The sequence below is a fragment of the Acipenser ruthenus genome, chromosome 51 (genome assembly GCF_902713425.1).
Source record: "Acipenser ruthenus chromosome 51, fAciRut3.2 maternal haplotype, whole genome shotgun sequence".
In the NCBI taxonomy this organism is placed as follows: domain Eukaryota; kingdom Metazoa; phylum Chordata; class Actinopteri; order Acipenseriformes; family Acipenseridae; genus Acipenser; species Acipenser ruthenus.
In genome coordinates this window covers 152,955-179,716 of record NC_081239.1, presented here as the reverse complement: position 1 = coordinate 179,716, position 26,762 = coordinate 152,955, and the positions used below count along the sequence as shown (strand labels likewise).

The window sequence follows — 26,762 nt, the reverse complement described above, 5'->3', positions numbered from 1 at the left end:
GCTCCCCTTTTGTAGGCCTTTTGTTCTCCAAACCCAGGGCTAAGCCGAGAGGCTAGGTAATAAATACAAGAGATGGGTGGGGTGATGTTTCCCCACGCTTGTTCGTACTCGATATTGTTTGAGCTGTCAATCCAGCCTCTGGATAGACTGCTGTGGGATGTTCCGTCGCTCTTCCTGTGCAGCTGCAGCCAGGTCAGTTATGTTTTGTACGCTTCGCCCATCTCGCGTGTCAGATCGTAAGCTGAGGGAACATGAAGCCACTTTTTCAGGAAGCTTGAAACCTGGTTCCAGGAGACCACCGGGAGACCTAGTTTGAGGTCGCTATATCAAATCCCACCAAAGTCTCACCTTGGTGTGCCGCGCAGCGGCCTGAAACCTAGTCTCCTGAAACCAAGTTCCAAACCACAAAGTAGCTTCATGTTCAGTTTGAAATATCTAACGAGGCTGCAACCTCACATAGAAATCTCCAAACATAACGCCGTAGCAACGTGCCCTACAGCTGAATACAAGTAAAATATTACTGTTATTTGTGTTAGTTTTAGAAGAGGGTTTGCTGTCCAAATAAAACATGCTCAATTTTTATTATTATTTTTTTTTTCCTAACTAGAAAAATGTACGCCTCCCGACACAAGGCTCAGTAAAGAAATGGTTGCGTTTTATTTTCAGAAACATTCATAAAGGAATCTTCCAAACCACAGACCAGTCATATTATTTGTACAACCCTAGAACCCACATTGAGTGTGTCCGTGTGAGTGTGTGTGTGTCAGTGTGAGTATCTCAATGTGTGTGAGTGTGTATGTATCTCAGTGTGTGGATCTCAATGTGTGTGTGTGTGTGTGTGTGTGTGTGTATGTATCTCAGTGTGTGGATCTCAATGTGTGTGTGTGTGTGTGTGTGTGTGTGTGTGTATGTATCTCAGTGTGTGGATCTCAATGTGTGTGTGTCAGTGTGAGTGTGTCAGTGTGTGTGTGTGTGTATGTATCTCAGTGTGTGGATCTCAATGTGTGTGTGTGTGTGTGTGTGTGTCAGTGTGAGTGTGTCAGTGTGTGTGTGTGTGTGTATGTATCTCAGTGTGTGGATCTCAATGTGTGTGTGTGTGTGTGTCAGTGTGAGTGTGTCAGTGTGTGTGTGTGTGTATGTATCTCAGTGTGTGGATCTCAATGTGTGTGTGTGTGTGTGTGTGTGTGTGTGTGTATGTATCTCAGTGTGTGGATCTCAATGTGTGTGTGTCAGTGTGAGTGTGTCAGTGTGTGTGTGTGTGTATGTATCTCAGTGTGTGGATCTCAATGTGTGTGTGTGTGTGTGTGTGTGTCAGTGTGAGTGTGTCAGTGTGTGTGTGTGTGTGTATGTATCTCAGTGTGTGGATCTCAATGTGTGTGTCAGTGTGAGTGTGTCAGTGTGTGTGTGTGTATCTCAGTGTGTGGATCTCAATGTGTGAGTGTGTCAGTGTGAGTGTGTCAGTGTGTGTGTGTGTGTGTGTATCTCAGTGTGTGGATCTCAATGTGTGTGTGTGTCAGTGTGAGTGTGTCAGTGTGTGTCAGTGTGAGTGTGTCAGTGTGTGTGTGTGTGTATGTATCTCAGTGTGTGGATCTCAATGTGTGTGTGTGTGTGTGTGTGTGTGTGTTCAGGAGCACCGGATTCCTGTCTTGAATCCTGCTTGCCACTAAATGCCATGCAACATGTCCAGCATATATATATATATATATATATATAAAAGAAAGTAGTCTATGTGGACTCACGATTGCTTCTTCCAGTTTTCAAGTGAAGTCGACCAAGACAGGCGGCACTCTCAAAAAAAAACAGGACAGGACCACTGTGACTTTATATTTTAAAAAGTTCTAATAAGTTTATTCCATTAAAAGCAAACAAAAAGAAAAAACAACGCGTTTCGACAGCATGTCTTCAGCAGGTTCGCAATCTAAATCCAATCTTGTAACATTTTTACATGAAACAGTTTTAGAGCCGATATTACAATTTCGTTATTTACTTTTTTTTTTTTTTTTTAATATGACCAAACTGTCATTAAAACCCAAACAATGTAATTATTATTATTATAAGGCAAGTATAGCTGCTTATCTGTTGTGTTTTCAGTCTCTTCTTCACAATGCAACGTGACTTCCTAGAGAAATGTTGCTTGGAGTAGTTCAGCCCAGCAGCATCTCTAAGGCGGATTGTGGGGATCACAGCTGAATGATTGTCTGCTCTCTCAGGTCACTAAGGCTTCCTGCTCCCAAAAAAGAGCCAAAATGGAAACAGAGAGCTGAAAGAAAATAAACAAATAAAATCAATCAATCAATCAATCAATCAATCATTTATTTATATAGCGCCTTTTATAAGTAATTGAGAGCTCGTTTGGAACAAACACCAGCAGGACAGGGGGTCCCCAGGACCAGGGTTTGAGAACCATTGATTTAGAGGACAGGATTTCAAACCCCAGTGCACTAGAGCGGACATTTTAAACTAGAAACAGACTTTAAAAGTTTTATAAGTGTAAAAAGCTGTCAGGATGTTAACAATGAAAAGAAAAAAGACAGGTGCGTTATTTAAACAGCTGTAGCAACACGTGGGGACGCGTCGTGCTGTATATTTCGGAACCCCCGTTACCTTCTCTTTAGAGAGGGTACACATGTGAATATAGGTTTTGTGCCGGCTCCAAGCAGCGCTGTGAACGCAAACCGTCTTTTATTCTGTTTTTATTATTTATCTATTTTCCTACCTGTCATTACCTCCTGTGTCGTTTCTGCCAAACCCCAAAAGATCTGATGAGGTCAGTTTCTATTAAAAACTTTATTTGGGGGGGGGGGGGGGGGGGGACGGACGACGACATTTAAAACATTTTGACACTCCCAACTGCTTGCTGAAATTGAAGCTGTCGTTAACATCCCTAACTAAAAATGAAACGGGGGGGGGGGGAGCCTTTCCCCACCTGGCCAAACGGCTTAAGATGCCCCCAGCTTTTGTTTCCGCCTCTTCTGACGTCATATCTCTGGCTTCCATTCCTTCTGACGTCATATCCTCTCCGGCTTCCACTTCCTCCTCATCTTCCGTTTCTTCGCTGCGCCGGTTTGGGCCGCTTTGATTCAAAGATTCGTCTGGAAAGAAAAGAGACAGAAGGAAAGAAAGCGTCTGGGGAGGCGTGCCGGTCCAGCGAGTTAACTAGAGGGCTCAGCCGTTGACTCCCTGTGTGTGTGTGTGTGTGTTTGTGTCTGTGTGTGTGCGTGTGCGTGTGTGTCTGTGTGTGTGTGTGTGTGTGTGTGCGCGTGTGTGTGTGTGTGTGTGTGTGTGCGTGTGACCCTGAGCAAGTCACTGAACCTCCTTGTGCTCCGTCCTTCGGATGAGACGTAAAACAAACGAGCTCCTACTGGAAGTGACTCTGCAGCAGCAGCAGCAGTTGTTGATGAAGCAGAGTTCACCCCCCTAAAAGCGTCCACTGAATGATTGGGGCAGCAGTGTGGAGTAGTGGTTAGGGCTCTGGACTCTAGACCGGAGGGTCGTGGGTTCAATCCCAAGTGGGAGGACACTGCTGCTGTACCCTTGAGCAAGGTACTTTACCTAGATTGCTCCAGTAAAAACCCAACTGTATAAATGGGGAATTGCATGTAAAAAATAATGTGATATCTGTATAATATATAATGTGATATCTTGTAACAATTGTAAGTTGCACTGGATAAGGGCGTCTGCTAAGAAATAAATAATAATAATAATGACTAATTAATAATATTGTGTCTTTGTGTTGAAGATCAGGGATATGTGTATCTGCGCTTAACAGATCAGATGTAAGTGTTTATTTAGTACTTATAGTAGGCTCATCATTACTGTACATGTCCACTGACCGTTTATTTAGATCAATTCTCACAGACAGTATTCAGTTTCAGAGCTTTGCAATACATCGCGATTCTAAAAAATAATGACACTTTCTTAACAACAATCTAGAAGTCCATGTGCGATCTAACCCTAACCCAACTGATATTAAATATGCAAACCCAATTAGCACGCTGTTCCTCAATCAGGTTTGGAGTTTGCAAATATGCTTTTAAATCCTGCTACGTTATTTTATGCAGTTTCAAAGCCATTACTGTAACAGTAACTGCCCGCTAGCACAGAACATCTTTTAATAACTACATTACATACGGCGGGAGACAGCTGTTTTGAGCGCCGCGTATCTTTGGACAGGACAGCCTGGGCATGCATGTTGAGGATTCTGTAAAAAAAAAAAAAATACAAATAAATCATCAAGTAATTAATGAAAACAACCATTTCAGACACTTAACCGAACCCTTAATTGAACTAATAATTTGCTTAATTAGGACCTTTTTGAATTGCTCCAGGAAAATGATGCTCCAGATTTAAAATGTTACAGCTAACTTGAAATCCGCAACTGTTTTATGAGCTGAAAACAAGTAAATAGGTCTAATTAAACAAAGTTCAAATAAGGGTTTAGTTAAGTAATTGAGAGCTCAGTTGGAATGAAAACCAGCAGGCACAGCAGAGGGGGACCCCAGGACCGGGGTTTGAGAAGCCCCGGTTTAGAAGGGCTCATCCCTTGTTAGCACACCATTCTCCCCTACTGGGGAGGGGGGAGGGGACTAATTAAAAAACATTTTTAAAATGCTCCCAGTGTTTTAGACCCTACTGCTTCACCTGGTAGGCTATTCCATGCATTTATAACCCTCTGTGTAAAAAAAAATGCATGATACACCTTATTTTTACTATAAGGTTAACTTATCAAAAACGAATACCTCACAGTTATTCTATATCTTTTATATAGCTTCTTTTTTTTTCCATTTCTGTTAGCAAAAAACAAGTAACAAAGCGATTGAGTAACCGTTGCTCCCGAGGAACTGCAAGGAGAATCGTGTCTTAATAAAAAAACAATTTGAGAATGGTTCATTTTTTACATTTCATTTCGCTAATCTTTTAAACACGACTGTCTGTGCGTGCGCGCAATGAACAGGGTGTTTGTTCTGAATCCAGGGCAGAACAATTCACGTTACTGTGTCCGTCTCACCGCAAGGCCTGTCCCTGGCTCATCTGCTTCATCAGCAGCGTAGCTCAAATCACTTTCACTCCTGTGGTCAAAGAGAAAGGTTGCTTTTCATTAGTAACACTGCAAATCCATTGTGCAGCGTTTGCGTAACACATAATATGTATGTATACATAACGACAACAGACAAGTTTGATCATTATTCAGACACTCTTTAAGATAACAGAACATACAGCTACTGCCAAAAGTTTTTGCATTACCTAGAATTTTTAGGATTGAGACATGCTTAAAAAAAAAAAATGAACATAATTTAGATTTTTTATGTAACCTTGTGTAATCAAAGAAACTACAAAATGATCTCGCCATAATAATAATTATTATTATTAGTTTATTTAGCAGACGCCTTTATCCAAGGCGACTTACAGAGGCTAGGGTGTGTGAACTATGCATCAGCTGCAGAGTCACTTACAATTACGTCTCACCCGAAAGACGGAGCACAAGGAGGTGAAGTGACTTGCTCAGGGTCACACAATGAGCCAGTGGCTGAGGTGGGATTCGAACCGGGGACCTCCTGGTTACAAGCCCTTTTCTTTAACCACTGGACCACACAGCCTCCTAGTAGTAGTAGTAATAATAGTAGTAGGTATATTTCATGTTAGATTACGAAACGTTAATTTTGGTCAGTTTTTTATTTAAGTATATGGGGGGGGGGGGGGGGGGACTACAAAGCGGTGTGTGTAATTCAATATGTTAGAGTAAAGTTCTTCAGCAGGTTTCAGAAGAACATTTCTGAACGAGAGGAGGACATTGGACCCATCAGAGCTCGTCCGGTTCCGAGCAGCCGATGATCTCAGAACTTTGTCAAGCCGGGTCTTAAAGGATCCCAGGGATTCAGCCTCGACAGCGTGACTAGATAAGCCCGTTCCGTACCCTCGCCACTCCCTGTGTGAAGATTGTTCTCACCTGTGTCCATCACACTGCTTCTTTAAAATGTTACTTCATTTGTATTATTTTCTGCTTTTGTGTATGCCCAGGGACTGCCAATATAAAATGAGCCCCTAGCTAAATCTGGGTGTAGTACATTTTATGACATACATGTTAAAAAAAATTGTACGTTGTCCCTGTCAAATACATACATAAATAAATTATTATTATTTATTTCTTAGCAGACGCCCTTATCCCTTATCTTTTACATACAATTACCCATTTATACAGTTGGGTTTTTACTGGAGCAATCTAGGTAAAGTACCTTGCTCAAGGGTACAGCAGCAGTATCGCCCACCTGGGATTGAACCCACAACCTTCCAGTCAAGAGTCCAGAGCCCTGAGCCCTAACCACTACTCCACACTTCGTCCTAAATCTATCTTATTTTTCAACCTTAAGATTTGACTGAAAAGGAAATCCCTGTATATGAGCTGGGCACCCTGTTGTCAGTAAGCATCAACATTTTACAGAAGGGAATTTTAAATAAGGATTCATTTGAAACCACTGACATGACTTTTTCAGACCGGAGTCCAGAGCCCCCTGGTGGCAGATTTTGCTTACTGCGCTTCGGTGGCCTTACTGTGATGTCATCCTCCTGAGATCTTCCTCCATCTGCTCTGACCTTCAAAAAGAAGTATTGTGACATCACACGGCCTGTTATATACACGCTGATTTAAGAAGTTATGTGATTGGTCAATTTACAAGATATCAATAAAACATTAAATAACACAGAGTGCTACTAGTAAGTAACTTATTAGTTTTTTTTACAGCGTGTTTTATACAACAGTATCTCAAAGCGCTTTACAAGTCAATAAAAACAAAAATCAGGGATGGAAATAAGACTCCCACAGCACCGCAGTTTGATCCGTTCCTGGTTTTAATAAGACACACCCAAGCTTGTTATTACCTATACACTGCAGCTAATGAAGCTTGTAGTAAAACCTGGAAAGGGTGAAACTGCCGTGCAATAGGAGTCTTATTTCCATCCCTGAAAATGACCATAATATGAAATAAAACAATTACAAAACGTGAAAATGAAAAAGTTCTAGTAAAATGAATTAAATAAAATAAAACTTGACTATCAGTCGAGAAATACAAAGAGAAGAACGACGAACATTTTGTATAAAATGGTCGTCTAAAACTTTTTAATCTTGATTTACGAGAGCGGTATCTATTTCAATCTTTTCTACACATTAATTTCCTCCTAGTTCATGTAATACTTACAGGTGTGCACGTGGACAGTGTTCGTTTAGCTGGGAAAATAAAAATAAAAACAACGTTACACGTTAGCACTGTAATCACTTTAAAACAACCATCCCGCTACATTATAATCAATATTAAAACAAAAAAAAAAAACGCTTATTTTAATTAACTTGCTAAACGTGCTTTGAAGCAGAGCTCTCAAAACTGGCGAGAGGAAAGAGTCAAGCTACAGAGTCTGCATTTTTGTGCCAATTTAAACACACGAACGCACACACACACACATGCATGCACACACACATGCACACACACACACAGAGTCCCGTCTTCTCCTCTAATGATAAAAAAAAAAAATATTGTGGATTTAATGAGCCCTCTATGACTTGATCCTCAGCTGATGCACTATCCTTGCACTATCGCACTGCTAACATGTCACTGTGGATACAACTCGCTGTGATCCTAACATGTTGCCTCCTAGTTCATCTTGTACTGTAGTAGTATAATTCACACTTACTCAGTGTAAACTACACTGTGTTTAAATATGAAGCTTGCATTGTAACCCTGCGCTGCCCTGTAACACCTGTGTGAGTCGCCTGGGATAAAGGCGTCTGCTAGATAAACTAATAATAATAATAATAATAATAATAATAATAAATACTGGTAATGTAGTACTGTGTTTGCATATTAATAAATATTAAACCTTAAATTGCAAAGGACAGCTATACTGACGTAAAAAATAAAAGAATGAAAGAAACACCACAAGCTAAAACTCAAAGCAGTTGTTAGCTGGCAGTGCGGGGGTTAACCCTACCTGCCCCAGCCTGCCCCTGCTGTTGCCCTGAATTGAGCTCCAGGTACAGGGTGCAGACGTCAGGGTGCGCGGAGAGAGAGGAGCTGCCCTGTTTGAATCTCAGCTCCGACACTCTCTCCCACTTGCTCTTATCTGACAGAGTTGTGAAGGACACTTTCTGGATCGCTGGCAGATTTCGAAAACAACTTTCCATAGCAGTTTTGATCCGTTCCTTGTTTTGCTGCGAGTTTGATAAGACACACCTGAGCTTGTTACCTAGACACACTGGGGGCTGATCAAGCTCTCTCTCTCTCTCTCTCCCTCTCCCCCTCTCTCTCTCCTCTCTCTCTCCCCCTCTCTCCTTCTCTCCATCTCTCTCCCTCTCTCTCTCTCTCCTCCCTCTCTCTCCCCCTCCCTCCCCCCTTCCTCTCCCTCTCTCTCCCCCTCCCTCTCTCTCTCTCTCTCTCTCTCTCTCTCTAATGCTATATGTAAAGGTAAAGAGAATTAATTATAAGTGAAGGATACATGGAAAGATATTGAAATGCTTCGTGGCAAAGGGCTGCACGCTCTCCAGATTGGCAAGAACAACACGAACAGCATCCTGTAAAAAAAAAAAAGACAAGTTTAGGAACTGTTGCTGCCTGTTGAAAGGGCATTACTGAAATTGCTGTGTGTGTCGTGTGAAAAGAAGAAATCTACCTAATACCTAATCTGCATCATACTACACTTGCAGCTGTTTATTATTATTATTATTATTATTATTATTATTATTATTATTATTATTATAAAAGGTCTTAAGCTGAGGGAACACGCAGACACTTTGTGGCTTGTAACTGGTTTTCAGGAGACTAGGTTTCAGGCCACTGCGTGACACACCAGGCAGGGAGACTTGGGGGTTTGATACAGCGAACCTCAAACCAGGCAGGGAGACTTGGGGGTTTGATACAGCGTACCTCAAACCAGGCAGGGAGACTTGGGGGTTTGATACAGCGAACCTCAAACCAGGCAGGGAGACTTGGGGGTTTGATACAGAGAACCTCATACCAGGCAGGGAGACTTGGGGGTTTGATACAGCGAACCTCAAACCAGGCAGGGAGACTTGGGGGTTTGATACAGCGAACCTCAAACCAGGCAGGGAGACTTGGGGGTTTGATACAGCGATCTCAAACCAGGCAGGGAGACTTGGGGGTTTGATACAGCGAATCTCAAACCAGGCAGGGAGACTTGGGGGTTTGATACAGCGAACCTCAAACCAGGCAGGGAGACTTGGGGGTTTGATACAGCGAACCTCAAACCAGGCAGGGAGACTTGGGGGTTTGATACAGCGAACCTCAAACCAGGCAGGGAGACTTGGGGGTTGGTTCAGAGGCTGTGTACCAGTAATATCGAAGGATGGGAATCAGACTCCCGCTGCACAGCAGTGTGATCCAGTCCTGGTTTCACTAGGAGTTTAATAATCAGACACACCTGAGCTTGTTAGCTAGACACACTGGAGGCTGATCAAGCTGGTAGCAGTAAAACCTGGAATGGATCACACTGCTGTGCAATAGGAGTCTGATTCCCATCCCTGTTGAGTTTGTTAGATATATTTTATTGGGTAGCATGAGCCTGGAGTTCTGTGACGCATGTCTATGTGCTATCTGCTAAGAATTTAATAATAATAATAATAATAATAATAATAATAATAATAATAATAATAATAATAATAATAATAATTGCCAATTGAACATTACCTCTAACTCTTGTGTGATGCCCTCCTCATTTCTAAAATCCTCCGCTCTAGAATCGAAAAGATAAAATAACAGAAGGAACAGAAGCAGTAACTTAGCCCACTCCCTTATGGAAAAAAACACATATTTTTAATATATGGTAGAAAAGTATGACCCTTATATTTTTCATATATAGAAATTGGCCCCTATTTTATATATTTAAAATATATGGCATATATGATAAATATATTTTAAGTCTGTAATCCATATTTATTTGATATGTTGTAGGGGCAGCAGTGTGGAGTAGTGGTTAGGGGCTCTGGACTCTTGACCGGAAGGTCGTGGGTTCAATCCCAGGTGGGGGACACTCCTCCTGTACCCTTGAGCAAGGTACTTTACCTAGATTGTTCCAGTAAAAACCCAACTGTATAAATGGGTAATTGTATGTAAAAATAATGTGATATCTTGTAACAATTGTAAGTCGCCCTGGAGAAGGGCATCTGCTAAGAAATAAATAATAATAATGTTGAAAATGTATGGTGCATAATATATTTTCATTAGGCTGTAATCCATATAAAATAAATATATCGATTACAGACTAATATATATAAATTAATTTTAAATATATAAAAAAAGGGGCCAATTTATATATATGAAAAATATAAGGATCACACTTTTCTACCATATAAATATGTTTGTTCCATAAGGGCTACAACCAAAGAACCAAATAAATTTGTCTTTGAACAAAAATCACAACACAAACTGTATTTCTGCAATTTGATTACACTTTTGCGGTTAACAAAATTAAGAGTGAGTTTATGATAACAATATATAGTTAAAGAGATGTTTTATTTTATTATTATTATTATTATTATTAGTTTTAATTAACAGGTGGTAGTAGATTGATGCTAAGTTTTTAAAAAATAAATGATCCGCAAAATGACAAAGCAGACGGTCCTTCAAATGAGGACAGTGATGGCGGGGTGATAATGTTTTTGAAGTACATCTTAACAATTGTGTTGGAAAAATAAAATATATTTGATTTACCTTGCGTTGTTTCCGTATCTTATTCTAAACTTATAAACACAGTTGTCTGCGTGAAAGAATCTGGTTTCTGGGAGCGGGGAGCGGAATGTGTTAACTGGCATTTTCTGAACAAGTTTCTGCAAGAAAAAAAAAGAAGTTTATCTAGTTTGCGGTTTTATAAAGTGCCGTGCAAATCTCAGAGAACGGTTACAAATAACGACAATGTAAAACTACAAATAAATAAATAAATGAACTATGTGGAAAGCATGAATATTACATTATTGTAATAAATGTCCCTGCGAAATTTAAACAAATTCAGTTCTGAGGAAGGTAGCTTTTACTTCGTATAACCATTTGTATCAAATTCATTTTTATTTTAAAATAAATCGGGGCACAAGTTGCTAAACTAAAATAGTGATGTTTTTATGTTAAAGTATAAACATTTTATTGGCTACTAATAAAAAATAATAATTAGCACAGTGGCACTTTAAGGGTTAATGCACATTCATCGTTTATATTAACAGGTCCGTTATAAAACAAAATTATTATATCGTACTTGTTTAATTGTCCTCACAACCCGAATTAATATGACCGTGTGATTTGTGATTTTATTTTTATTTCCAACGTGTAAAAAAAAAATTATGTATTATTATTATTATTTATCCGAATCCCCCAAAAAGTACTAGGCCCAATGTAAACCTAAACGTGTGTAAACGAAGACAGTTATCTTTCAAATTTAGACACACGTATTTTTGTTTTTCTGTATTCCTTACACAGAAATAGCCGCGTTTACTTACACGAAATAAAATATATATTTAAAAAAAAAATACTTTTGAGGTGTCCAGTTGCCGAAACGTCGTCTTCGGAAAAGGATTTAAAAAAAAAAGGCGCGCTCCGCTCGAGCGCTTCTCCAAAGTTCTGTAACAAGTGTTAAGGTGGTATTGCACGTTGATATATAATATATATAATTTATTTCTTAGCAGACGCCCTTATCCAGGGCGACTTACATTTTAATAGCAATGGAATTGAAATATTCACATTTGTATACTATCACACATTGGATCTTATTGAAATATTTGGTCTTATAATTAACACACTGTACACTTCGCATTTTAATAACCTTCATTTAGAATGTCTACTTTTTTTTATTTTTTTATAAAAGGAAACATTTTGAAATATTCACCTTGTAGGATGCAGCCTCTATCTACAGCTGAAAGCTCCACAGAACTGAAATAATTTGTGTGTGCTCTGACGGCCTTTAGTAAGTTCTGCATAAGCTAATTAAATACAGCACTAGACAACTGCTTGTGGGTGTGCAAGACAGGTCTATTGATGAAGATCCTGCTACTGATATATCATTATATGCATGTCCTTACATTCTGATTAGCTGCTAACATGCCATTTGCCATGCAGTTAAAACTAAGAGTACGTAAAGTCAATGGTTTAGCTTCTCGTGTGTTGTTGCTTACTTAACAGACACGTCCATTTAACAATTCCACCTTAAATTTTCACGTGGGGGCGGGGGAGTAATTCCGAGCACTTCGACTCTATTGAAAGTTCTGTAAATCCAAGTGTCATATATTGAGACACCAGCAGGGGGCGATAACCACAACACATTTATATACATATTATTATTAGTATTTCATAATGAAAGCGACAAAGTTCAACACAATTATGCAAAAAATAAAACACTTTATTTTGCTCGTAATTTGAACCCCCCCCCCAGTGCACAAGTTTCACTTTTTAATACATGGTTTTGTGAAGAAATACTTTTCTACTTGATTTACATTTTGTGTAAAAATGTACCAAAACTATACATTAGTATTCTATTAATACGTCACAGTTATGTTATACAACGTAACCAGAGAGCAATAAGCAGCCAGGAAGCCTATTAGATGTCTTAATGGACCTTTATAGGAATGGAATGGATTACTCAACATTATACATGTCTGTGTGTGTACATATGGATGTGCATTTACAGTGTATATGTAACTAAATACAACATGACATCATTATAAAACACGCCTCCTAATACAACCATTCTTGTAACTACCCTTTATATAAAATGGATTACATTTTTAGCAATATTCATTTTATTAATAACAAATTTGTCCCCCCCCCCTCACCCCCCCCCCCCAAAACATGAGGCTAAACATATTGTTTTGATGAATGTGTTTTTTGTTAAGGACTGTTTTTAAAAAAAATTGTATGGTAAAGCATAGGGAAGCATTGTAAAGCACAGAGAGGTCTGGTAAAGCATAGGGAAGCATTGTAAAGCACAGAGAGGTGTGGTAAAGCATAGGGAAGCATTGTAAAGCACAGAGAGGTCTGGTAAAGCATAGGGAAGCATTGTAAAGCACAGAGAGGTCTGGTAAAGTATATGGAAGCATTGTAAAGCACAGAGAGGTCTGGTAAAGCATAGGGAAGCATTGTAAAGCACAGAGAGGTGTGGTAAAGCATAGAGAAGCATTGTAAAGCACAGAGAGGTCTGGGAAAGCATAGGGGAGCATTGTAAAGCACAGAGAGGTCTGGTAAAGCATAGGGAAGCATTGTAAAGCACAGAGAGGTCTGGTAAAGCATAGGGAAGCATTGTAAAGCACAGAGAGGTCTGGTAAAGCATAGGGAAGCATTGTAAAGCACAGAGAGGTCTGGTAAAGCATAGGGAAGCATTGTAAAGCACAGAGAGGTCTGGTAAAGCATAGGGAAGCATTGTAAAGCACAGAGAGGTCTGGTAAAGCATAGGGAAGCATTGTAAAGCACAGAGAGGTGTGGTAAAGCATAGGGAAGCATTGTAAAGCACAGAGAGGTGTGGTAAAGCATAGGGAAGCATTGTAAAGCACAGAGAGGTCTGGTAAAGCATAGGGAAGCATTGTAAAGCTCAGAGAGGTGTGGTAAAGCACAGAGAGGTGTGGTAAAGCACAGAGAGGTATGGTAAAGCACAGAGAGGTATGGTAAAGCACAGAGAGGTATGGTAAAGCAGAGAGAGGTGTGGTAAAGCACAGGGAAGCATTGTAAAGCATATTTAAAAAAAAACTGCAAAGCTACCATAGCTATAAGTTTTATAAGAAAAAGTAGCTTCAAGTTATTGTTAGTTTTTTTATTTATTTTTATATATACTAACTTTACCCTCTGCAGTTTCACAATGGCGCTCCATATTACTCAGGTACCATGAGGTAGGTAAGTGCTCTGTGTATTGCCACTCATGTAAAAAGCATTACAAGCGTTACAACACGGCAAATCTCAACCCCCCCCCCCCTCCCCTCCCCTCCCCTCCCCTCCCCTCCCTCCTTGTTTATTTACCCTCCTCCTCCCCCCCCCTATATAACTGACCTGTCCCCTTGTTAGCTAGACACACTGGGGGCTGATCAAGCTGGTAGCAGTAAAACCTGGAATGGATCACACTGCTGTGCAATAGGAGTCTGATTCCCTTCCGTTATTTAACAGGGGGCAGAACAACCCTATGAAATCATGCAATGGCAAACATAATGTACTCTTCAGTGCCTATTCAATGGAGACTCGGTTTGGTTATTGAGAAAAGTATACAACAGAAGCACACATTAAAACTATATTATATAGTGTATATATATATATATATATATATTCAATATCTAAAAACAGTATATCAGTATAAAAGTTCCTCAGCTACATTTAAACTTGTTAGTAGATCTCAGGTGAGCTACTTAATGCTATGCACACGTGTGGGTGTGTGTGATAGTAATGTTGTGTGATTGTGCACAAGTGTACACACAGTGTGTGTGTGTGTGTGTGTTTTCTCCCCAATTTAGTGTCCTGTCGTGTTCCCTTCACCCGCAGCATCAGGAGCTGAACTCAAGCTCATCAGAACATCCTCCGATCCCCAGAACCAGTCGCCTCTTTCCACCCGGCAGCTCCGCAGCGGATGTGATCTCCCGCCCCCTGGAGGACAAGCCCTGCAGGTGTCCGCGTGAGTTCCCGTAATGGCCAGCAGGGTGCGCTGTAGTGCCGGCGAGGAGAAACGGTCCCTGCCGATTTTGGCCGAGTGGAATCCCCGGGTCGGAAGAACAAATCGTCTGTAGGGCGGGTTCACCCGACGTCCCGCCCGTGTCTAATGCTCTTCTGATTGGATAAGGCTCTCCTGCTGTCCGTTCTGATTGGCTGAAGGGGCTTGCGGGTTATATTGCCTGCGTATGGCCGACCTTGGACCAGTAGCAGTACTTAAACGGCAGTCGGAGACCGCAACAGAAAAAAAAAAAACAGCACGATGATTCAGATGACAGCGAGCAGCAAAAAAATAGTCCCCTTAATGTTTTATGGTGTTTGCAATACTGAGCTATTGTCAAGATTCTGTCAAATCTGCCTTTGACGGGCTCTGAGCTGCTTTTGGCTTGTCTGGAGGCTCCTAACTGCTTGGATGCCCCCAGTGCGACCTTTCAACTCTGTCAGCCCCCCCCCACCACCCCCACCACACACGAGGCAGGCTGTTCAGGTCCTGGCACTTATGATTCTCCAGACAAGGTCAAAGCAGCTCAAAGCCAAGGTAAAGGCAAGATTTTAAAAGAGAACCCAATGCTGGAAACCAGCCTAACCCAGAATCACTCAAAGTGACGGCAAAACAGCGAGGGGAATATATAAAAAATAAAAAAAAACAGCAATTCAAAAACGAAGCTACTTACTCTACGGCAGGACTTCTCAAACTCAGTCCTGGGGGCCCCCTCTGCTGTGTCTGCCGGTTCTTATTCCAATCAAGCTCTTAATTACTTAACTAGACCCTTCACTGAACTGATCATTTGCTGAATTAGACCTTTCTTCCTTGTTTTCAGTTCTTAAACAGTTCTTAAAAAGTTACTTCTCAAATCTTAAATTGCTAACTTGAAATCTGCAGCTGCTCAAGAACTGAAAACAATTAAAAAGGTCTCCAATTCAGCAAACGATCATTTCAAGTAAAGGTCTAGTTGAGTAATTAAGAGCTCGGCTGGAATGAAAACCAGCAGACACAGGGGGTCCCCCCGGACCGGGTTCGAGAAGCCCTGTTCTACGGCATTTGAAACTAGACCCCGCTTTTATATTAGAATTGCTACAAATCGACGGTGGTCGTCCGCTCTCCTCACAACACAGGATAAAAAAAGCTCAGGTCGGGCCAGTTGGAGGCGAGGATGTCAGTTTCGGGGGTGGGCTGGCCCCTGGTGCACAGCCCAGAGTTCAGGCTCTGAACCTCATAGCCGTGCAGCAGCGTGCACGTGGCTTTGTGCTCCTCCAGGACTTTGTTGTATTGCTCCAGCTCTCTTCTCAGTCCTGCAATCTCTTTCTGGAAGGCACTGTTCTCCTTTTCCAGGTTTTCCAGCTCCTGCAACACAGAGAGGAACAATCGTCAGGTCATCATTGTGCTTTACAATGCTTCCCTGTGCTTTACAGTGCTTCCCTATGCTTTACCAGACCTCTCTGTGCTTTACAATGCTTCCCTATGCTTTACCAGACCTCTCTGTGCTTTACAATGCTTCCCTATGCTTTACCAGACCTCTCTGTTCTTTACAATGCTTGCCTATGCTTTACCAGACCTCTCTGTGCTTTACAATGCTTCCCTGTGCTTTACCAGACCTCTCTGTGCTTTACAATGCTTCCCTATGCTTTACCACACCTCTCTGTGCTTTACAATGCTTCCCTATGCTTTACCAGACCTCTCTGTTCTTTACAATGCTTGCCTATGCTTTACCAGACCTCTCTGTGCTTTACAATGCTTCCCTGTGCTTTACCAGACCTCTCTGTGCTTTACAATGCTTCCCTATGCTTTACCACACCTCTCTGTGCTTTACAATGCTTCCCTATGCTTTACCAGACCTCTCTGTGCTTTACAATGCTTCCCTATGCTTTACCAGACCTCTCTGTGCTTTACAATGCTTCCCTATGCTTTACCAGACCCCTCTGTGCTTTACAATGCCTCCCTGTGCTTCACCATGCTTTCCCTGTGCTTTATAACACTTTGATGTTCTTTTACTGTGGGAAACTTTCATAAGAGTCCCGCAGCTTTTACAGAAAGCGCGCACTCAGTCTAGACAAAGCGATTGCAAAATGCGTCCATTATGCTGTGCAGTGGAGCGAGCGTGAAGGGAGTATTCATTAAAGTGCCACTAGGGTTTAACGCAGCGAAGCAACAAGCGAAATGCCTGTCAGGAACGCAAGCTTGAACATGCCTGCCTGGAGCTCAGTGTAATCACACACGGGTATTTGCAGGAGTCCTGTTAACACTAGCCTGCAGAAACACATCACAGACAGAGCATTGCAGAACACCTGAAATCCCCTTACAGGGTAAGAAACGACTTGAGGACAAAAAAAACAAAGCTTGTTCATGCAGGAGAATTACAATCCAGACAGACAGAGCATAAGGATCCCTGTTTCTTAAATGAGGACCCTTAAAAAAAAATAGTTGATAGACTTCAGGGACGTGCTCCCATTGCGTAGCGGTTTAATCCATCCCTGGTTTCGTTACGAGTTTAATAATAAGATCAAGCTGGTAGCAGTAAAACCTGGAATGGATCACACTGCTGTGCAATAGGAGTCTGATTCCCAGCCCTGAACTCTCTCTCCCTGGAATTCCCCTCTGTGTGTGAGCTTGGAGTGTGGAGGGGGTGGAGCTTGGAGTGTAGAGGGGGTGGAGCTTGGAATGTAGAGGGGGTGGAGCCCCACCCAGCTCAACCCTCATTGGCTCTCTCCGCCAGCTGCCACAGCATTGCTGAACTTCCGTCCTGGGACTCAGCAGAGAGCCGAGGAGGTCAGCTGACTTAAAGGAAACGGCTAGGGCCCTGAAGCGTGCCTTCCATCAACATCAGGCTTCTCAAAGCCGTGCAAGAAACTCAACCAACACGCACACAGACGTTTCCACTCAAACACTTCAGCAGCAACACTGTTTAAATATACAGCAGCTATCTCTCTAGAGTAAAAGCATAGCCAAGTGTAATAAAGCACTGAGGTGTGGTAAAGCATAGGGAAGCATTGTAAAGCACAGAGAGGTCTGGTAAAGCATAGGGGAGCATTGTAAAGCACAGAGAGGTCTGGTAAAGCATAGGGAAGCATTGTAAAGCACAGAGAGGTCTGGGAAAGCATAGGGAAGCATTGTAAAGCACAGAGAGGTCTGGTAAAGCATAGGGAAGCATTGTAAAGCACAGAGAGGTATGGTAAAGCATAGGGAAGCATTGTAAAGCACAGAGAGGTGTGGTAAAGCATAGGGAAGCATTGTAAAGCACAGAGAGGTCTGGTAAAGCATAGGGAAGCATTGTAAAGCACAGAGAGGTCTGGTAAAGCACAGGGAAACATTGTAAAGCACAGAGAGGTCTGGTAAAGCATAGGGAAGCATTGTAAAGCACAGAGAGGTCTGGTAAAGCATAGGGAAGCATTGTAAAGCACAGAGAGGTCTGGTAAAGCATAGGGAAGCATTGTAAAGCACAGAGAGTTATAATATAATAAGCCGCCCTCCATTCTTTAAAATACCAGTTGCAGCAAGACATACAGTCATCGGATATGCTCTGCCTTTGAACCCAAGCGCGCATATGGGTGAAAGGGAAGAGGATGCGGGGTTAGTGACGTCACGGTGTCTTCGCTGTTACCTGGTGTAGACTATCCGCCCTCTCCGTGTGTTTCTGACGGCTTTTCTGTGCGGCGGCTCTGTTTTTCGCTCTTCGGGTCATTTTTCTGTCACCGTGTTTGAAATTCTGGAAACAGACATAACATGTGCATATAATTCGTGTTGTATTATAACTGCGATACTGTCTGAACCGCAGCGCTCGGTGGTTTGTGTTTGCATCGCAAGGCGTGTTCGTACGGTCTATGAAATCAAATACATGCAGGTTTTAGGTCACGTTAATGAAATGTGTGTTGAGTCTTTGTTTGTTTATTTAGCAGACGCCTTTATCCAAGGCGACTTACAGAGACTAGGGTGTGTGAACTATGCATCAGCTGCAGAGTCACTTACAACAACGTCTCACCCGAAAGACGGAGCACAAGGAGGTGAAGTGACTTACTCAGGGTCACACAATGAGTCAGTGGCTGAGGTGGGATTTGAACCGGGGACCTCCTGGTTACAAGCCCTTTTCTTTAACCACTGAACCGAGCACCGATGCATTTTCTATTTTGGGAAACAAAAAACATCGCCTGCAAAATTCTTAATGCAACGCAATCTTATGTATGGCAGATCTAATGGTGCCCGCTTATTTTAAAATGGTCTACTTCTGAACGAAAATGCTAACACGCAAAATGTTTCAAATGAGCTACAAATTTATGCAAACACAGTTAACCCTTGCACACGCCATATGGAAATATTTCACGTGTGCACGGAGCACAAAAGCGAGAAATAATTCAACATGATACATTTATAGCAAGAAAATGTGTTGTTATTTAGATGCAATATTTTTTTCTCCAAATAAAAAATTAAAATATATTAAAAAAAAAATAATTACCAAATCAGAAGTCCCTTGCGAACTGCCATCGTCTTCTGATGTCGATTGTAAATGAACCCCGCCAGGTGAGTCCATCCCAGACAAATACATGACTTTTTCTGGCATCCAGCTATGCAATAATATAATATTATTATTATGAATATTGTGCTAGGTCGATTCTGCACGCAGCATGCTCTCCTGCCCCGCTTGTGTGTTTGCACGGCTCCACACGCTCTCTCACACACACACACACACACACTGAACGCGTACAATCCGGCCACTACATTTTTATTTGATCTGAAAGGTTTCGGTTTATTGTAAACGCTGGCGTTGCTCAGAAGCCAAGTCGACAGGAAAGCCTTTTCGAGAATTCACGTGTTGGGAATTTCTCAAGACTCCGCCCCCAGAATTGGATTTCCCATCTAGACCCGCCTCTGTGTTTACACAACAGAAGCGGCCTTTGATTCAGATCAATAGCCCGCTGACGTATTTAACGTAAGCTGCTTTGGGGCACGTATAAGAACGTCTTAGAATAAGCGGACTGGGCTTGTTTTATTTTCAGAGTCGCGGCTGGGTTGAGAGTCGCGGGCTGGAATTTGCATAAACACCCTTATATGGGGTTCCGCTTGTTTTGGGGCTTGTTTTGAAAGGCAGTGTCGCTTTTTCTTCTCTTGAGACTTCTCAACACCGGCACTCGCTGTGTTGTGGGTTGGAACAGTACCGGGTCCAAGCGTGCATTTGTAGCAATCCTTTTAACAAGTCTGCTTCGTTTTTGATATCGACCATTGCGATTTTGAAATCTTTTTTTTTTTCATATCATTATCAACAGTTCTCTTGTAAGGAGATACAAAAAATGGGACCCAACTACTGTATTTTTTAATATCAGAAATTGAATTGCTGATATCAAAAATATAATTGTTATATATATATATATATATATATATATATATATATATATATATATATATATATATATATATATATATATATATATATATATTCAATGTTAAAACGACTAGAAACAAGACTCCCATAACAGTTTGATCTATACTACAAAATTGCAAAATCTAGTCGGGGTTTTACTGTTTCCGGTGTGGACAAAAAAAAATAATTGTGAAATCCGTTTTTTTTTTTTCTGTCTTTCCGGTATGTAGTAACTCCACCCATTCCTATATTTAGCAACTTTTAATGGGTTGTATCGTTTTATATGCATGACTATATGTTCACTTTTCACGTTCCCAGTTTTGTTGATTGTGAAAGAGATGCTTTTTAATTGTTTTACAGCGCCAATAAAATGCAGTACAACTGAACGATATTCCGGTAAACACAAGCGCAACTGCAGCCATAAAAAGTTACACGCGTTTTTTTTTCTTTTCTAAAGCTAAAGTTACGATAAAGTAACATAATTCTACTTTAGAAGTTATCAAGTTATCATTTGTTTGAATTGTTAAAGCATAGTGAAGCATTGTAAAGCACAGAGAGGTCTGGTAAAGCATAGGGAAGCATTGTAAAGCACAGAGAGGTCTGGTAAAGCATAGGGAAGCATTGTAAAGCACAGAGAGGTCTGGTAAAGCATAGGGAAGCATTGTAAAGCACAGAGAGGTCTGGTAAAGCATAGGGGAAGCATTGTAAAGCACAGAGAGGTCTGGTAAAGCATAGGGAAGCATTGTAAAGCACAGAGAGGTCTGGTAAAGCATAGGGAAGCATTGTAAAGCACAGAGCGGTCTGGTAAAGCATAGGGAAGCATTGTAAAGCACAGAGAGGTCTGGTAAAGCATAGGGAAGCATTGTAAAGCACAGAGAGGTCTGGTAAAGCATAGGGGAAGCATTGTAAAGCACAGAGAGGTCTGGTAAAGCATAGGGAAGCATTGTAAAGCACAGAGAGGTCTGGTAAAGCATAGGGAAGCATTGTAAAGCACAGAGAGGTCTGGTAAAGCATAGGGAAGCATTGTAAAGCACAGAGAGGTCTGGTAAAGCATAGGGAAGCACTGTAAAGCACAGAGAGGTCTGGTAAAGCATAGGGAAGCATTGTAAAGCACAGAGAGGTCTGGTAAAGCATAGGGAAGCATTGTAAAGCACAGAGAGGTCTGGTAAAGCATAGGGGAAGCATTGTAAAGCACAGAGAGGTCTGGTAAAGCATAGGGAAGCATTGTAAAGCACATAGAGGTCTGGTAAAGCATAGGGAAGCATTGTAAAGCACAGAGAGGTCTGGTAAAGCATAGGGAAGCATTGTAAAGCACAGAGGTATGGTAAAGCATAGGGAAGCATTGTAAAGCACAGAGAGGTCTGGTAAAGCATAGGGAAGCATTGTAAAGCACAGAGAGGTCTGGTAAAGCATAGGGAAGCATTGTAAAGCACAGAGAGGTCTGGTAAAGCATAGGGGAGCATTGTAAAGCACAGAGAGGTCTGGTAAAGCATAGGGAAGGATTGTAAAGCACAGAGAGGTCTGGTAAAGCATATTTTAAAAATACATGGCAAAACAATGGTACGCTATGGCAAATGCACAGCAAATTATCTAGGTGGATGTATAATATATTTATTTTAAATCTGATTTAATAGATTTGTGTAATCCGTTTACTTTAACCCGTTCTGATCTGATGCATTTAATGCAAGTCAATCTATTGCATTTGTTAAGAGGAAAAATTGGGTCCTGACCGTTTGTCTTCCGGGCAAAGTACAATTTGCAGAGGGGGGGGGGGGGGGGCGGTTGCTATAACTACACTTGCGCGTGTGTCCGTGTGTGTTTGCGCAGCTGTCAATAAAGTTGTTTTTCGATTGGTGGGGTTCGCCTTGGTGACAAAAGGACTCGCAGCCATATTTATCAGGAGGAGGTCGAAGCGGACAGAGGCTGCAGCCGGAGCGTAAGCGGTAATGTCGTTGTTTGTGTTTGTAATCGACTCTGTTTTTAACCATTTTCCCGATTCGGTACCAGATTAAGTTCCGCTGACAGCGGTTTTTGTTGTAAAATGCCGGTTTGACTCGAGAACATTTGAATTCAAGGGTTGAATGGTCGTGAGGCCTAGTGACTGATAATTTTGTCTCATTGTTTTGTTATTATTATTGTTCTTAAAACACATACTGCTGATAGTAATGGTAGTAATTTGATATAGAAAGGAGGATTATTTATTTTATACAGTGTTATTTGCGCTAGAGAATTTATCCAATACCTTAGACAGGCCCACAAAAAAAACACGTTAAACTTCGTTTCTAATGTGGTTTGAAATATGTAGGTCGATTTATATCTTAGGTGTGCTGATTCGCTTTCTCTATTTATTTTTGTATGTGTGTTTGGTTTAGATTTTATGTCGCTTACGATGACTGAAATAAACGCAGGCAGTTTGCAAACGCCCTGTGTTAAAACGAGGCGCTTTCTCATTTCAATAATGTGGTTTTAAAGCCAAGACAAATACGAATTTGAATGTTAATGTGCATGTTTGGTTTCTGTTCAGTAGCAGCCTTGTCAACGAAAAATGTTTTGTTCTCGACAGAAAAAAATTATATATATATTAAATGTGTGTTTTTTCATTCAATGTGTTCTGTATGTACAATGCACACTAGAATATTGAGGGGGGGGGGGGATACTTTGAAGTAATTGTAAATAGGAACAACGTACAACATAAATACAAAAGCATTGAGCATGTTTCGGTCATGAGTCCTCCTTCAGCGAAAATGCCATCGAGTCCATAGCTGATGAAGAACCCATGACCGAAACATGCTCAATACTTACATATTTGTTGTACTTTTGCACATTTACTATTACTTAAGTTTGGTGTGTGTATCTATCTATCTATCTAATATAAATGAATGAGATTAAGACCCTCGTTGCACAGCAGTGTGATCCAGTCCTGGTTTCACTGGGAGTTTAATAATCACACACCTGAGCTTGTTAGCTAGACACACTGGGGGCTGATCAAGCTGCTAGTAAAACCAGGAACGGGTGAAAGTGCTGTGAAATATCAAGTCACATAACCTCCTTATTTCCATCTCCTGATATATATGATTTGTCTGCTTTTTCCATTGATTTTATAATGTCTTTTCTTGCTGCCTTCTCGTGCCAGAACCCCCTTTTTCTAAATGAGATCTCAAGGGTCCTGGTTAAATAAACACCTATCGAAACTTCAAAAGTGAATAACAAAGCATTTCTTTATCTTCTCTCGCAGAATAGCTTTACCCTACCGCCTGGCATAACAAAAAGCTCCCAAAAACACTGCCCCCGCACCACCACCACCACCCCCAGGGAAACAAATACCCCCCCCCCCCACCGCTAAACGATCCACAAAGATGGTGAAGATCTTCGTGGGCAACGTGAACGCCTCCACCACGGAGGAGGAGCTGCGGGCTCTGTTCCAGCGCCACGGCGAGGTGTCCGACTGCGACATCCTGAAGAACTACGGCTTCATCCACATGGAGAAGGAGGACGAGGCCACCCAGGCCATCGCCGCTCTGCACAAGCACGAGCTCAACGGCTCCCGCATCACCGTGGAGTACGCCACCACCAAGATGCGCAACGCCACCAAGGTCCACGTGGGCAACGTGGCCCCCACCGCCACCACGGCCAAGATCAAGGAGCTCTTCCAGCGCTACGGCAAGGTGGTGGAGTGCGACATCGTGAAGAACTACGCCTTCGTTCACATGCAGAGGGAGAAGGAGGCCCTGGAGGCCATCGCCGAGCTCAACCGCACCAAGCTGGAAGGGCAGAAGATCTACGTCTCCCTGTCCCGCAGCCACCAGGCGGACGACGGAGAGGAGGAGTATGGCCCTTACGATCACCCCTACCCTCACCCACCCCCTCCTCCTCACCACCACCACCACCACCCTCACTACCTGCCTCCTCCTCACCCCCCTGCCGATTACTACCACCCCCGGGGGCGCCTCCCTCCCCTCCCGCCTCCCCCCCCGCCCAGAGCCTACTACGAACGGGAGGCGTACGAGAGGAGCCCGCGCTACGAGCCCTACTCCTCCCGCTACTACGCAGCGCGGGACCCCTACGAGAGGAGGCTCCCCCCACCGCCCCCTCCCCCGCCCTCCTACTACAGGGAGCGCAGCCCTCTGGGAAGCAGGAGGACCCTGCTGCCCCCACCCCCGCCCCCTCCCTCCTCCGCCGCAGCAGCCTACAGTCGCAGCCGGGAATACGGGGGGCTCCTCTCCTCGCGCTACTCCCTGGGTTCAGGGTTCGACAAGGATGACTACTTGGATAAGTACAGCAACGGGTTCACAAGAGGCTATTAAAATGTTTTTTGGGTTGAAAGAAATAGCGTAGTATGTAGAGTTTAGTTTCTGTCTTGGCGTTCAGCAGTTGGTGTTCAGCGAAATTAAATTTTGTTTTTATAAATAGTTTTTTTTTTTTAAGTAATAAAATCTCCCCCCCAAAAAACCAAAAAAAAAAAATATTTTCATGACTTGAGTGCAATAGCAGTCCAATTTTTTATTTATTTTTTTAATTAAAAATAATAGTAATAATGAATTGCAGGTTTACAAACCCAGACTGGCTACGAACCGCTAGCAATTGTAGATTTTTTTTTGAATTTTATTTAATTTTATTTTGTTTGCCATTGTCACTGCCTTTTGGGTTTCTGTAATTGAAACACAAAAAAAACATTTTAATCCACTCTATATCCAGTGATTGAAGTAAGCCTCCCATTACACAGCAGTGTGATCCAGTCCTGGTTTCACTGGGAGTTTAACAATCAGACACACCTGAGCTTGTTAGCTAGACACACTGGGGGCTGATCAAGCTGGTAGCAGTAAAACCTGGACTGGATCACACTGCTGTGCGATAGGAATCTGATTTCCAGCTCTGTCATCTCAAGCACAATTTGAGTTTTTTGTCTGTCGGCACCCTTTAAAAACCCGTTTTTTATATTTTAATTTGTGGTACGGACTGCTGCTGCACTCGACCATGAAAACAAACACTGGATTCAGTATCTGTCCAGCAAGAGCAATAGACTTCTCAACTATCAACCCAGAAAAACAGGCGCTGAGAGAAATCACTGAGGATTTACCCCCCCATGAAACAACAGTTGCCTTAATCCTTTTCCAGCCATTACAGTACAACCCATATGAAGGTGATGGTGATAACTTCTAGAATCAAACCGATCAAAGCTTTGAAATGTTTTAATAGCCTCTTCCTTGATCTCGCTGTACGTGATCTTTTAAAGTCGGGAAGAAATCTTTTTGGGGGGGGGGTTGAAAAAAAAAATCCTATCCAGCTGCCCCCCCCCCGTCCCCCCCACTCCCCTCTCCCATCCCTCTCTCCAATTCCACAGCCACACACACACACACACGAACAAACGAACGAACGAAGATTCAACCGAAAGACTGGGGATTCGCTTAAAAAAAAAACTGACGGCAAAATTCATTCGAACGTTTCGGATACGGCAAACTGCAAGGCACAACCAGCACGCATTTTTAAAAGTCGCCGTTCCTTTCAATAAAAAGAAACAAAAAATGTCCGCCTTTTGTTTTGTTACGAACCTGACGTTCCGGACGTTCGACTGCATCAACGTTTTTATTGTTTTTTTTTTGCTTTAATATTTGTTAAAGGATTTGACAACGATTGTAAACCGTAATTGTGTGTACAAAACAAAAACGAAGCCAACATATTTTGGTTCCTGTTTCTCTCTCTTGCTCTCTCTCTCTCTCTCTGTGTAATCGCCACTTCCGTTTTTGTTCTATGATTCTATTACTGAACGAAAAAAGCATGTGACTCCTCTGTAACCTATTGCAACGAACCAATATAATATAGGTCGTTAATCTAGATCCATAGAAAGATGACGTTCTGCCTGTTATTATTATTATTATTATCATTTGTCATTCAACCACTGTTTTGCGCTTAAACAAGAACGATTTTGTAAAAGCTTACACCACATTTGTTATTCAAGTATATATATAATTTTATTTTGACGGCTTTCGATTTTAGTTGGGGGAGGTCAATCAGTGATCGATGTTGTGTCAAAAAAAATAAAAGTTTCCTGTCTACGATTGCTGGGTTTCTTTGATCGTATGCCTTTTAATTTTTCCCCCCCCCCCCGACTTCTTTTATATACAAAAACGCACGCCCCGTGCAATACCGGCCGACCGCCTCATTGGTTGATGAGGTCGTGGGTTTGGGTCGGTGGGTGGGAGGGGCTTGTCGTGGGCATTGCGCCCGCTATTGGATAAAAAAAACACACATGGGGTTGAAAGACTTGTGGATTGGTGGAGGAGGAGGAGGGGGGCAGGGCAAGAGAGAAACACCTGGATAAAACGTTTAAACTCCCCTGTGAAGAATTGCCAGAGAACTCCAAAAGGCTGGCAGCAAAGGTAAGTGTATTTAATTCACACGGTTAGAGCACCCGGTCCTGGGAAACATTCTTTGAGCCATATTATTAAAGTGACCAGTTAAGTTTTGAACTGGTTAAATCATTTGCCCAGCCAGACTCATCTGGCTTGTGGACAAAAGTTATAGTATCGCCTAGAATTTTAGACCTAATACAAAAAATTAACTATATAAACATCATCTAGATCATTTTATTTTAAAGAAATTATATCACAAAAAAAGTCTACCGGAAGCCGTGATAGTCATACAGTAAGTATTTCATGTTAGATTTTTCTGAAATGTCACATTTTTCAGTTAAGTATATGGTGGGGGTGGTGTGTAATTCAATATGTTAACATCATCCAGC

The 26,762-nt window shown here is 42.0% G+C and overlaps 3 protein-coding genes across 4 annotated transcripts; 1 reads left to right on the top strand and 2 right to left on the bottom strand.

Moving 5' to 3' along the window:
* Nucleotides 1–1,760: 1,760 nt before the first annotated feature.
* On the bottom strand, nt 1,761–10,825 carry LOC131722803 (membrane-anchored junction protein-like). The gene is made up of 10 exons (XM_059015959.1): nt 10,716–10,825; nt 9,693–9,738; nt 8,485–8,560; nt 7,981–8,112; nt 7,194–7,222; nt 6,479–6,591; nt 5,009–5,069; nt 4,132–4,201; nt 2,927–3,092; nt 1,761–2,260 (listed from the first exon to the last, which is right to left on the bottom strand). Exons 1-10 carry the CDS (start codon nt 10,814–10,816, stop codon nt 2,215–2,217), a joined length of 840 nt encoding a protein of 279 aa, XP_058871942.1. The 5' UTR covers nt 10,817–10,825; the 3' UTR covers nt 1,761–2,214.
* A 3,189-nt stretch (nt 10,826–14,014) lies between these two features.
* On the bottom strand, nt 14,015–19,517 carry LOC117398526 (basic leucine zipper transcriptional factor ATF-like 3). The gene is made up of 3 exons (XM_034915234.2): nt 19,121–19,517; nt 18,272–18,376; nt 14,015–16,017 (listed from the first exon to the last, which is right to left on the bottom strand). Exons 1-3 carry the CDS (start codon nt 19,223–19,225, stop codon nt 15,778–15,780), a joined length of 450 nt encoding a protein of 149 aa, XP_034771125.2. The 5' UTR covers nt 19,226–19,517; the 3' UTR covers nt 14,015–15,777.
* Nucleotides 19,518–21,856: 2,339 nt separating this feature from the next.
* LOC117398521 (RNA-binding protein lark) lies at nt 21,857–26,079 on the top strand. 2 transcript variants are annotated; one of them, XM_034915274.2, is made up of 2 exons: nt 21,857–21,966; nt 23,264–26,079. In XM_034915274.2, the coding sequence occupies exon 2, from the start codon at nt 23,380–23,382 to the stop codon at nt 24,325–24,327; it is 948 nt and encodes a 315-aa protein (XP_034771165.2). In that variant the 5' UTR covers nt 21,857–21,966; nt 23,264–23,379; the 3' UTR covers nt 24,328–26,079. The 2 variants fall into 2 exon arrangements, with proteins under 2 accessions (XP_034771165.2, XP_033853347.3); XM_033997456.3 differs by having other exon boundaries at nt 23,259–26,079.
* The last annotated feature ends 683 nt before the right edge of the window (nt 26,080–26,762 follow it).

What these genes read in the sequence shown, in the direction of transcription:
- LOC131722803 (XM_059015959.1), bottom strand. Translation starts at nt 10,816, where the DNA reads ATGCCAGTTAACACATTCCGCTCCCCGCTCCCAGAAACCAGATTCTTT. An exon ending in GCATCACACAAGAGTTAGAG is followed by an intron (nt 8,561 to 9,692) that starts GTAATGTTCAAT and finishes TTTTTTTTACAG; the next exon opens with GATGCTGTTCGTGTTGTTCT. An exon ending in GCATTTCAATATCTTTCCAT is followed by an intron (nt 8,113 to 8,484) that starts GTATCCTTCACT and finishes CAACTCTGTCAG; the next exon opens with ATAAGAGCAAGTGGGAGAGA.
- LOC117398526 (XM_034915234.2), bottom strand. Translation starts at nt 19,225, where the DNA reads ATGCCAGAAAAAGTCATGTATTTGTCTGGGATGGACTCACCTGGCGGG. An exon ending in CGCAAGGGACTTCTGATTTG is followed by an intron (nt 18,377 to 19,120) that starts GTAATTATTTTT and finishes GTCTGTTTCCAG; the next exon opens with AATTTCAAACACGGTGACAG. An exon ending in GGGCGGATAGTCTACACCAG is followed by an intron (nt 16,018 to 18,271) that starts GTAACAGCGAAG and finishes TCTGTGTTGCAG; the next exon opens with GAGCTGGAAAACCTGGAAAA.
- LOC117398521 (XM_034915274.2), top strand. Translation starts at nt 23,380, where the DNA reads ATGGTGAAGATCTTCGTGGGCAACGTGAACGCCTCCACCACGGAGGAG.